Source organism: Microtus pennsylvanicus, chromosome 1 (assembly GCF_037038515.1).
Source record: "Microtus pennsylvanicus isolate mMicPen1 chromosome 1, mMicPen1.hap1, whole genome shotgun sequence".
NCBI lineage: Eukaryota > Metazoa > Chordata > Mammalia > Rodentia > Cricetidae > Microtus > Microtus pennsylvanicus.
In genome coordinates this window covers 222,089,668-222,103,037 of record NC_134579.1, presented here as the reverse complement: position 1 = coordinate 222,103,037, position 13,370 = coordinate 222,089,668, and the positions used below count along the sequence as shown (strand labels likewise).

At 35.0% G+C, this 13,370-nt stretch overlaps 2 protein-coding genes across 2 annotated transcripts; one reads left to right on the top strand and one right to left on the bottom strand.

The window, feature by feature from the left end:
• The first annotated feature begins 1,255 nt into the window (after positions 1-1,255).
• LOC142842679 (olfactory receptor 8H1-like) lies at positions 1,256-2,203 on the top strand. The gene has a single exon (XM_075959373.1). The coding sequence runs from the start codon at positions 1,256-1,258 to the stop codon at positions 2,201-2,203; it is 948 nt and encodes a 315-aa protein (XP_075815488.1).
• Positions 2,204-7,588: 5,385 nt separating this feature from the next.
• LOC142834113 (olfactory receptor 5T17-like) lies at positions 7,589-8,574 on the bottom strand. The gene is given in 2 exon segments (XM_075946251.1): positions 7,589-7,833; positions 7,836-8,574. Coding segments are annotated over 2 exon segments (984 nt in total).
• Positions 8,575-13,370: the final 4,796 nt, after the last annotated feature.

Sequence of the window (13,370 nt, the reverse complement as noted above, 5' to 3'; positions counted from 1 at the left end):
ATCTGGGAAGAATCACAGTGCTTTAATTGTTCTTCCTTGAAGCAACTTTTCTAAGCTCCGTTTTTTTTAAAAAATGAAACATGTAGGTAACTATAATATTTGTGGTGTCACATATACATGAATATTAAAACTGATCGGCAAGGATAGCACTGTGAACAAAAACTTTCTTCTAATTTTGGGATATATCATATTTATACTTCAAAATGCTTAATTCAAATTATTAGCTTTAGCTTCATAAAAGTATTTATTAAGATTTTAATTAAAGAGATAAAGTGATAGATTGGTTGTTAAGAACACTGGTTGTTCTTCTTCTCACAAACTTGAGTTTAATTCAGAGTACCCACGTAGCAGATCATAACTAACAATAACTACGGTTCCAGAGGATCTGACATACTTCTCTCCCTTCCCTACAAACTGCACTAACATGGTGCATAAAATAAAACTACATCCAGGCAAAACACTCATAAGCATAAAATAACAATGGAAACTTTAATTAATATACCACATTGACAAACAAATAATATGTCCTATATTAAATGTCTAGAGAATGAAATAATCTTTTGTGATTGATTTTCTTCTGAGCTCACAATTTTCGACTTTATAATGTGAAAACTGTTTCCCCTCATAGTTATGAGGTAACTGAAAAGAAAGAGCATAAAAAAGAGAAAAGATGTATAAATTCACTAGGTGAACAGTTATATGTTGTACCATTTCAATTGTATTTCAACTTTTAAAATTTTAAGTTCAAATTTTAAGTAAAAGGAAGTAGAACAGAGATGATGAAGTGAAATGCCATCTTCTATCATTTCAAACTCAAATATTAAATGTTGGTGTTTTCTATCATACACTGAAAAATTTGTGTTTGTGATAAGGAATGATTTCTTTTATCTTCTTCACCTTGTAAAAATATAATGCTAATATTCTACCCCTCCTTCAACACACACACACTTTACAACTTGTGTGTACACAAAGGTCCTGTTATATCCTAGGAACTTTTAAGTAGACAAACCCTCCTTGTTTTCCTTCATTTTTCTAGGCAAGAATTCTTTAAACCTAAGTAATCTTGAAAGACTGTGATTTCAGGCCCCCACCAATGGTGAAAATATCAGAGGCCACCTGTTTTAGATCAAGTTCACCTTCTTCCTTGGGCTGCTTTGTTCTTCCAAGCACAGATTCTTGATTAAGAGGATATTAACCCAAACACAGCTATTACTAAAATCACTTTTGATTTCTCATCAGTTTAGGATCGTCCACCATGAACACCTGGAATCACACAAATGAGCCTGACTTCATCCTCACAGGATTGACGAGTTCCAAGGAAATTCAACTGGTACTCTTTCCCCTGTTTCTCCTGATATACTTGGTCACTGTCCTGGGAAACACAGGCATGATATGTACCATTCATCTAGATGCCCAGCTTCACACTCCAATGTATTTCTTCCTCACCCATCTATCATTTCTTGATCTCAGCTACTCAACTGTCATCACACCTAAAACCTTAGAGAACTTACTGACTTCCGTAAAGAAAATTTCCTTCATGGGTTGTTTTACTCAGTTGTACTTTTTCGTCTTGTTTGCTGGTGCTGAGTGTTTTCTTCTTTCTTCCATGTCCTATGACCGCTATGTAGCTATATGCAGCCCTCTACACTACCCAGTTATTATGTCTAAAAGACGCTGCCGTGCCCTCCTTACTTGTTCCTATATGATAGGAGTTTTTGATTCATCTGTCAACATGCTCTGTCTAAGCAGGTTGAGTTTCTGCGGCTCTCATGTCATCAATCACTTTTTCTGTGACACACCTGCAATACTCGCCCTGTCCTGCACTGACACCCATGCCATTGAAATGATAATAATCATTGTCTCTAGTTCAACTCTATTGGTGTCTCTTCTCACCATATCAATGTCTTATACATCCATTCTCTCTGCCATATTGAAAATCAGTTCCACTGCAGGAAAGCGAAAAGCCTTCTCCACTTGTGCCTCTCATCTTCTGGCAGTCACCATATTTTATAGCACTACCATCTTTACTTATTTAAAACCAAAGAAGTCTTACTCCTTGGGAAAGGATCAAGTGGCTTCTGTTTTCTACACCATTGTGATCCCCATGCTGAATCCACTCATCTATAGTCTCAGAAACAAAGAAGTAAAAAGTGCTGTCAGGAGAGTTATCAAGAAGAAGGAGGACCCCATGGAGATAAGATAGCAGTTGGTACTTATATTTAGACTCTTCTCTTTCTATTTTTCCTGTTATATCTTTCCTTGGTCTTTGTGGAAAACTTATTGAATGTTTTATTTAAATTTTTGTGGTGTTTTTCTTATGTAATACAACTTTATGCTAAATATTATTAAGGAATTGTTTTTGAAATCTACATTATAATAAAGTGAAATATACGGTGAATCTGTGGTATAAATATGTGTGTTTTAAAGACAACTGATTTAAAAATTATATTATGTGATACTTTGTATATCCTCTGATTTTTGCATAATTATGAAGCTATAACTTTTGTGTAATGAAAATAAAGCATTTGATTTTTAATCTCAAGAAGGAATTCACAGAATGGCTAAGTACTCCTGTTTTGGATCAAAAATTGTGTGTTTTGAACTCTAGATTCAGCATGTTTTAGTTTTGATTATTAGGATGCTAATAGTTTAAGACTTATTTCCTTTCGGACAGGAGGCTCAGTCTTTAGGAACATGTGTTGCTACGGTAAAAAAGCTTACAATCCACCCTGTTGTAACTCCAATGCCCTTTTATGATCTCCTAATTTCAAGTGCCCTCAGCTACACACACACACACACACACACAGATGCAGAGACACACACAGACAATTAAGAGTAAATATAAAATTTAAGACATTATTTCTTTTATTGTACAAGATCAAGTATAACTTTAATTTCATCTGATTAGGTGATAGGCTGAGGAGATTTAAGATAATAATCATGAAACATGGCATTGTCATTACAGAGCTTACAATCATGTAATGTTTTCAATGTTCATTGCATTTGTTGAGGAATATTGTCTTGTGTCTCCCAAATTAATTACAAATATTTTAATAGAAAAATGCATAAATAGGCAAAATGAAAAGAAAACACATTTTTAGTTCTCATTTTGAATTGAAAAAATATCGATAAGCATAATTAAACTGCAAGAAATTGTTTATGTTAATTTTGCAATGTGGAAAATATTAAAAATCAATAAAAAGGAGCAATGGTTTTGTAATTTTTAGCAATTTTGTGCATGTTCTACTTTGTCACCTACAAATATATGTCTATATATACAACAATTACAAATTTCTTTCCTTTTTTCTAGGCTGTTATAGAACGTCCTTTCTTCATCGAAAGTTTTAATATTTGAGAATTACTTTGTCACTGAAACTTCATATCTATGAGTTCATAGTGCATGGATAACAATCAAGATTCTCATAACCCCTTTGACCTAAAGTGTTGCAAATTTATGGTTAGGAGATGGCATCCTTGCATCATAAGCATGATGTCTACTTCAGGTCTTCATGTGGCCATGTATATGTTTATATGCATACACACAAACATACGAACACACATACACACATATACAAACACAGTCCATACACAGACTTAAATAAAATAAACCTTCTTGCAAGATGACTCTAATATGTGTGCATAGGAAGCATTTGAATGATGTGCTCTGCTGTGACATATTAAGCCATAGCAAACTGCCTTATTCTCTTTTTTTTTTTAGACTTGAGTTCTATTTTACTAAAAAGCTTTTATAATAGAGGTATGCCAGCTCCAGACAGCTCCTCTGTTTTCTCCAGAGAAGACAGATGGGCACAGAAGAAGATCTACTCAAAACTTGCACAAAAGTGGCATCCCTAGCCACTGAGAAAACCTGTCTTTCACTTCATCTACTGCAAAGACTCTCTTCAGATAGTGGAGAAAACAGGACACTGGGAAACTGACTACCCTGAGTTGCCTAAGGCAAATGGTAGGCTTGTCCTCCCACTGGTTCTTACTCCAAAGAAGCCTATGGGATCTTCTGGGACCTCTGCCAGTCAGAAACCAGAAGTTATCCTACCATCTGCCGTCAATGACCACGAAGGACCCTGGAGTAGCTGTCTAGGCAGCCAGCAAGTAAGTCTCTGTCAATTTTTAAATCAATAACTTAGATAAAATTTATTCCTCTCAGAACTAAGAAATGACTAATAGCTTTGTCAGTTTAAAAGCAGCAAAAGAGGCCTCAGCTGTCTTCTCAGCTCCCTGTAAGATTTAGGTCACAGGTCTCACTCTCTTAGAGCCAATAAAAAGTCTAGACACAGTTCAGCTTGTTACCAGACTCAAAGAGAGAGAGAGAGAGAGAGAGAGAGAGAGAGAGAGAGAGAGAGAGACAGAGAGAGAGAGAGAGACAGACAGAGAGAGAGAGAGACAGAGAGAGAGAGAGAGAGAGAGAGACAGAGAGAGAGAGAGAGACAGACAGAGAGAGAGACAGAGAGACAGACAGAGAGAGAGAGAGAGAGAGAGAGAGAGAGAAATTCACAAAACAGATTTCAGTATAACATCTTACCACTCCTTTGTTTAAAGAAAATTTACAGTGACAGTGATTGCTCTCAGTTGTCAGCCACCTGTACTTACTGCTAAAATAAATGAAAAATGTTTTATGATCCAAAATTTAAGATGTAGGTTAGTTTTGTTGTTTTTGTTGTTTGTTTATTGTTTTTCACAACAGGGTTTCTCTGTAGGTTTTGAGCCTGCCATAGAACTAGCTCTTATAGACCAGACTCTATTCAGACTCACGAAGATTCATCTGGGTCTGCCAAGGATCTAATAGAATTTGAGGGTCTAAGAAAGTGCACAAAGAAAGCAACTTAAAGTATGTAAATAAGAATGCTTCCAGGAACAAGAAGGTGACTTGAGATGTGTAAATGCAAGTTATGAAGGTCTGAGGATAAAAAGCTTAAATGTTGATTTTTAAAAAAGTGATTTGAGATGTTTAAAAAATAAAACATGTTTAATATTTCTCTCATTATGCTGCTGTTATAATTAAGACTCCAAAATTTCATAGTCTTAACATTAATTGGCAGAATTCTGATAAGCTATTAACTGAGCTCTGGCTATCATCATAGCCACAAGCTCAAGATTTCAAATTCCCTTTGGCTATTTCCTAACTATAGACCTCAAAGATGCATTTCATTGTGCAGAAAACATCTGTCACAGTTTTCTGGACAAAGAAAATAATTTAATATTTTTAACCAGATTCATTTCTGGCAAGAGTATATTCTGCCATTTCTACAATGTAAATATCAGTACAGATTATAAACAGGGGGGATATTAATAAGACTAAAACATATATTTTCACAATGTTAAAAAATTTATATAAACTTTATAGAAAAAGTCTTGAGACTTAAATCCACTTCTCACAGATCAAAAAGACTCCAGAAAATACAACCTAAAGTTCCCTACCTGCCTATTCCTAAGGATGTTTCTCTCCTTTTCCTCTCTTGAGACTTTGTCCCTTCCCTGAGAGTTTCCATTGTAATTTTTCCTTTAAATTCCTAAATTTTAATGTTTGTCTCTCATCTATATCCGTTTTAGCTGGGTTCCACTTGGCTGGCAGGCATGTCCAGTCATCAGCTTCTGACTGTACAAGCCAGCCATGATAAGCTGAATAGAAACCGACCTCCAAAAAGGATGTTCTTTACTTCCAACCATTATCACCTGCTAGTGCAGGACTCAGCCATGATAAATTTAAGAGAGGCCTGAGTTTCAGTAGTTTACTCTGCAAAATACCTGTTTTTTGGAGGGATCACAAACTGAGATTACCTGAGCATCATCCAAGAACAGACCATCCAAAGGAAATGCTTAACATTCCAACTGTTGTACATAAGATCACCCTCCAGCAAACATTCACCAGGACAGCCCTAGACAAATGTCAGCCAATCGGGGCTCTTGAACCATAGAAATCCCTCATCGCCAGCTTTACTACTATAAAAACCCAACTCTAACTGAGTTCAAGTTTCTTTGATTATTCCAGTACAGGACACATGGAGATACCGAGTTTGCAAACTTGTATTAAATAGATTCTTGCATTTGTTAAGTTTCTTTTTCTTTGGCCTGGTAAGCTTCTCTACCAATGGAATAATCCAAATCAGACCAAATCAAACCAAATTAAATGAATCTCAGTTTAATGGATGCCATCACTCCTGGCTGGCCCTCTGAGAAAACACGGTGAAGGGGACTGAGAACTGGGGAGACCACCAGAGGGGGAAAAAGAAGACCATGTGTTTGTTCTCTGGGGCACAGTTTAAATAGCCTGTGGGAGTGTTCTTGACCCTCCCTGGGGAAGAGTCATTGTTTGGCAGGCTTTCTTGGAGGAGGAATCTGGACTGTAGCCACTGCAGGCGGGCACAGTTTTGTAGCTTAGTCTGTTTGTGGGACTCCTATAGTGGGACCATGATCTATATCTGGTGCATGAACAGACTTTTTATAAACCTATTCCATATGATGGAATGCCTTTCTCAGCCTTGATGCTGCAGGTAAAGCTTGGTCCTATTTCAATTGAATATGCCAGGTCTTCTTGACTCCCTGCAACCTTTATGAGAAGTGGATGTTGGTGGTATGGGGGAAGAATGGGAGAAGCAGGTGGAAGCGGGGAGAGGAAACTTTGATTGGTATGCAAAATCAATAAGAAAGTAAATTTAAAAAATAATTCATTATGTAAACCAATTTGGAATAAAAATAAATAAAGCAAAATAAATATGGCAGGTGTATTCTTGAGTTTAAGTGAATATTTTCTCCATATTACGGGGCTTTTTATTGAGTATGAATGTGCTTTGTGGAATTGTAACAAAAGCACAATTATTTCTCATACATACAGTAAAAGATAGGATTGGGAACTGAGCAAGAACTTTGAGCATAAGGAAATATTGTTCATTAAAGCACTACAACTGTACAGATAAACAAATGCCAATTCGTTCTACAGAAACCAATTTAAAAACCCTGTCTTGAAAAGCCAAAAAATAAAAGAAGTCAATTTAAGGTTATTATTTTTCATCTATTCTTTATTTGTATAGCATATAAAGAGAAATCTCAATAACATCACTAAATAGTATCGGTTATATTTTAGAGTATCTATTCTATCTCTATGATTGAAGAGTTAAAAGAAAAGACTTTATAGGAACAAACCTACAATTTAAAGTCAATAGCACAATATAATGTACACATGATGAGTGTGAGGAATACAAGAAAATATCATGCCAGTGCAGCAAACATTTCTTAGGAAGAAAAAAGAAAAAGAAATTAAGCCAATGTTGTGTTTCAATAATCAATATGAGAAATTGCAAACCAAATATCCCTAATGTAAATAATTTCTGACATATACAGCAAAGGTGGAGTTATTTGAAGACTATCAGTAGGATCTTAAGTATATCAATAATTAATTGACATTTCAATTTAAACATAGTTAGATATAGAAATCATATGCGAACATTCCTACATGTTATATTCAAATTAATTAATGCTATTTTGGGATAGTGTTAGGAATATAAGGCACAGGACATTCATATATTATGTAAATATAAGCCAATGTGAGCTTTAGGTTTGCTCAAATCAGTTTTTAAAATATATTTTTTTTCATGAAGCAATTTCTCTTGAGCAACTTTCTCATTGCCTCTTTTACATCTTTGTTTCTCAAGCTGTAGATGATGGGATTCAGCATGGGAATCACAATGGTGTAAAATATTGACACTATCATGTCATGTTCAAGGGTGTAATTGGAACTTGGTCTCACATACATAAAGAGGATTGTCCCATGGAAAATGGACACTCCTGTTAGGTGAGCCCCACATGTAGAAAAACTATCCTCCTCCCTTCAGCTGAATTAATCTTCAGAATGGCAAACAGAATGAAACCATAGGAGACTAGGATAATGAAGATGGTGACTAGCTCAATGGAGCCGGCACAGTAGAAGAGAAGAAGTTGATTTACGTGAGTGTCAGAACAAGAAATTGTGAGTAGTGGAGGAATATCACAGAAGACATGCCTAATCTCATTGGATCCACAGAAAGAAAGGCTAAAAGTAGCCACTGTGTGTATAGTAGCATGTAAAATTCCACCAGCATATGAAGCAATAATGAGTGTCACATAGACCCTGGGTGACATCCTTACTGTATACAGAAGTGGGTTGTAGATTGCCAAGTAGCGGTCATAAGCCATTGCTGCCAAAAGGAAACATTCTGTGGTTCCAAAGGTAACAAAAAGAAGCATCTGTGTTGCACATCCGACAAGTGAAATGGATTTAGTTTTTGAAAAAAAATTTACCAACATTTTGGGAGTCAGTACTGTAGAAAAGCAAGCGTCCAACAATGACAAAACAGTTAGAAAATAGTACATGGGGGTGTGGAGCCGTGAATCCTCAATTACCAATGTAACCAATCCCAGATTTCCAATCAAAGTTACAAGGTATATTGCAAGAAATAATATAAATAAGAATATTTTCATGTCAAAATCATCTGTGAATCCAAGGAGTATAAACACTGTGATTTCAGTCACATTGTTCATCTGAATGTTTTCTGCATTCTTATCTGATGGAGTCCTTGTCATTTCTGGTTTGACTTGCAGATTTTAAAAGCAACACCCTGTAAATTTTAAGTGAACAAAATCATGCACTGATGGTCATATTTTGAAATGTCATTTGTCTTAATTGAGACAGTTATTAAATACAATGAGTCTGAGTAGATGCATTCCTTTGCTTAAATAAATTGAAGGAAGGTGATTTTTCTCTTATTGAATAAATTTATCAGGTTAAAAAATAGCCAGTGCAATTTTGTGAACTCCAATTGCCTCCACCATACAAACAGCTTCATCATTATATTTTATTAAAATTCAGAGAGCCTCGGTATAACCATATATGATCGATAGAGGGAATTTTCATAATATTCTTATTTTTGAAAGGTAATGACGTTTATATCATAGCAATGAGTTGAGATTAACTTACGAAATAAAATGAGACTCATTTAGTAACTATTCTCGGTTAACTAGAAGTGAAGTAGTATGTATTCTCATTTCTGTAGTTTGTGCCACTTTTCTCACTGAAGCATCTGCACTTTTGTTTTCTTACACTTATTCCTCCCCGTTAGCACAGGAGGCTCAGTGATGGACAGAGAATGAATGTTCTTTGAAAGTTTCTTGCTATAAATTGTTGTTATCACAATTTATCCTGTCTTTCAAATTAATACTAATGTCAGATTTATTGGTTCATATGCTAATTATTATTAGTGAAAAGTCCTTGAAATACTTGTGTTAAAAATTAATTCACAGCCACATGGCAAAAAAATATGGCTTTGATGGGTTTCTGAAACACTATGAATAATCATTTACTCAATAAATACCAAGAGAATTTATTCACACAAAGTAATTTGTTCTTGAGGTAAGAAAACCAAAATATATGGCACAAACATGTTGCTAGTGAAATGTTAATCACTCTTCTCTGAAGAGAATATGTCTGATGTTGGAATGAAGCTATTAAATCCCACATCATTTCCAACAAGACTTTCACATGAAGAATGACAATGCAGATCAGTGGTAGAATGTTTAGCCAGGAATCAGGATCCCAGATTCAGTTCCTAGTACGATTTTCCTGGTAGAAAGAAGCTATTCTAAAGAGATGTTTGTGTTTCTCAATCTATCAATCTAGTAAAACAAGGGACCTCAAAGAACTGGTTCTTGGAAAAGGAAAATGTACCAGCTAAAGAGAGAACCTGTTACCATGAAATCAATCTCTTACATCGCTAACAACCTGTCACAGTAGGATGAGCCTACAGCCCTAACAGTGATATAACCATAGCTTTTGGAGACCACTTAGACATGACTGTACTTCTGGCTCTCTGTTCAAGTTATGCAGGACTCTGAGGAAGGTTGGAGGGAGGGGTCACAGCATCTCTTTGTTTTTCTTCCCAGTGTGGCCACAATGAATGCATTTCCTTTTCCAGCTTTTTTTTTTTTTGTTATTAATTTAGCTCTCTAGAATGGGTAGCTGAACTTGACTACTTTAGCCACATTCTGTGATACCAAATTTGGTAACACCAATTCTGAAAAAGGAAAGTCAAAAAGAACAATGAAGAAATGTTCAGAACTTTTCTTTTAGCAAGACATACTCACCTACATTTATTTATCAGAAAAACTGTCTACTATTCATTCCAAATATATACTATTTAATTTAATACTAAACATACTGTATTTTTGTCACACAGAGGCTTAAAAAGGAAAAGAAGAGAGTTAAAAAAGCAATTGAAATTTATTCCTGGCTTCTAAAGGAACTTCTTTCGTACAATATTTTTCTAATAACTTTTCTAATACATGTAATCAATAGATTTATAAGTGTAGGGTTATGAATGAAGAAATAAAGCACTAATTATTTCTCATCGATTGTCAGAGCTCTTAACTTTAAAATGTAAACAAAATTCTAATTTCATTAAATATTAAGACAACGCATGCATTATACATAGTCATATATAAATAATTTTTAAATAAATATGCACATGTACACACACACACACACACACACACACACACACACATCTTTGAGCGGATGTGATCTGGCAACCAGGATCCCAGAGTTGGATCTGTTGGAGCTGGTTGTGCTTTAACTTGTGTTAGCATTATGAATTGAACTCTGTAATATCAGTAAGCAATCTTAAAAATAAAAACATCTCTCCAATCCCTGAATGCTTATATTAATAAAAGAACTTACATGATATCAATTAAATACATGTATTGGTGTGTGTGTTTGTGCATGCATGTGTGTATGTACATGAATGTGTGTGTTTTTAAAGAACATTCTAAAGAAGATTGCATTTATTCTTAATAATTTATACTTCTTAACACTATAGTTTTAAAAATGTGAATTTTATATTTTTTGAGATACAGAACAGTATGCATTAGGTGAATAAAAATACATGAAAATATAAACTATGTGTGTGTTTTTTTAAAGTGTCCTTAGTTAAAAGGTGACTAATCGGTGGGAATCTCTAGAAAGTACTCTTGGACATGTTGATTGATATGAAGAGGAGAAATTTTTAATGTATCAGTCGTCTTCAATTTTTACTTTTCAGAGAAGTAACTATTATGAAATCTGCAATATGTAATATTGTAGGAAATATGTAATCCATTGTAAGGCAACAGAGGGAGGCATGACTGTAATAATTGAGGAGTTCAGGTACTTCTCCAATGAACTCCAAACACAAACACAAAGTTTCTACCAAATATTTTAAAAAGCTAGAATGTGTGTATGTGTGTGTCTGTGTGTGTAACATTTTCAGAAATGGCTTGATGAAAAAGATTTTAGAGAATTTTTTTTTACAAAATATGATGAATTAGAAAACAGAAAACACTGGGCATAAGAAAAGACAGTATTCCTATGGTATTATGCAAGAGTGAGATAACTCATGACAGCAGCTACTGTCACTAGGAAAAGACATGCAATATTCATTTTTTTCTTTTATTTTCGAGATAGGGTTTCTCCGTAGCTTTTGGTTCCTGTCCTGGAACTAGCTCTTCTAGACCAGGCTTCCCTCGAACTCACAGAGATCCGCCTGCCTCTGTCTCCTGAGTGCTGAGATTAAAGGCGTGTGCCACCACCGCCCGGCACAATATTCATTTTCATGTATATATTTAGGTAAAATCATGCTAAGGAAATGATTCATTAGGGTTTAATAGTTGAGAAAAGCTTAGTTACAGAACCTGAGAAGGCCACATATTTTACAGCAAAGTCAGGAATCATGTCCATTTTTTCCATGACTACACTTAAACCTCTCATAACATAGGAATATTATTTCACTAGAAGCAGCATAAAATAAAACTTCCACATATTTTAATTATTTTGCAACTGGACAAAAACTTCAAACTTGATTTAAGTCCTCAATTAATAGAAATAATATTAAAAATCTCACTGGCTAGAAACCAAAGATTGGTTTGTTGTTTCTCTAAATTATGCATATATCCTTTAATATCTTTCTCATTCTGCAATGCTTTCTCAAGTGTATCAAAGGAAATCTCTAACTTATATCTGTGCTAGCAATGTATATGGGACATCTTGCCTTCTGCTTGGCTACAGTTCCTTACTGTAGCCCTCTATCTATACTTCAAAGATAGCACACATACTTCAATTTTATATGAAGGGTCATGTCTTCAAAATGTTTAACATGCAATAGGGAATTTTTCTTCTTACCTTCAGATTGTAATTTCTCAGTCAAGGGAGGCAAGGTATAAACACTACATTATCCCTCCTTATACCAGGCCTTTGAGCTCCTCCAAAGTCCTCAGGGACTTCACTAGGAAGAACACATTGAAGGCATTAGGGACAGAACAGTACCCAAGTGTCATCATTGTTTCCCCCACAGTAAGCAAATGAATAACATTCAAAAATAAAATTTCATTATAGAGGGATACAAATGCCTATAAGACTGCAAATTAGACATTGATACCAACTAACCCTCAATGCAAAGAGAATATGCTAAGAACAGAAAAATAAATTTAATGATTTAAAACATAATTATAGCTCTGGTTCTGCATCATGCATGGACTCAATAACTTTAAAAATCCAACTTCCTCTCTGGAAAAGAATATTTATCTCTCAATATCCTGTAAACATCTACAAAGATATTATATAAGTATGGTTTTATTTTATTTTTACTTAAAAATAAAATTTCCACCTCCTCCCCTCCTTTCATTTCCCTCCCATTTCCCTCAGAGAGTCTGGTTTGATCATATGCTCCATCAGTCCCAGTCCAGCTGGCTTTGATGAGCTCTTATTGGATCAACCCCACCGTCTCAGTGGGTGGCCGCACCCCTTGCGGTCCTGACTTTCTTGCTCATGTTCTTATGAGAGAATATATAGCCTTTCAATAAAGATTATTAATTAAACATGTAAATTTAAAAATATATCTCTAAGTCATATGAGAAAGATTTTTTTGTTTCCCTTTTATCTTGAACTTTTTTAAGACTTGGCATCATTTTCTTCTTATTCTTGGCTTCTTAGGATCTGCCCTTCACCCATCCGCCACACAACTGCTTACAAATGTGAATCTTTCCATCTGTGTATTTTACTTATACAAGGGATATTATTTTAATATTACTGAAGAAATATGAGCTACCTATTTTGGGTTAGTCATGAGAACAAAGGAACAGACATGTAAGGGGACTCAAGACAAAGTTATTAAATCTGCAGAGAGATTCAGTACAGCAGACAATTACAAATTCTGTCAATTATCTGTAGGTGAAAATGAAGAGAGGAAGTAGCCAGGCTTAGCAAAGTCAAATGATGGTGGCACAATAAACAGCTGCCCTGAAGGAAAGGTTTCTGGAAAGACAAGCATGTTACCCCTTTAACATTCTTCCTA

Coding starts and splice junctions, on each gene's coding strand:
- LOC142842679 (XM_075959373.1), top strand. CDS start 1,256: ATGAACACCTGGAATCACACAAATGAGCCTGACTTCATCCTCACAGGA.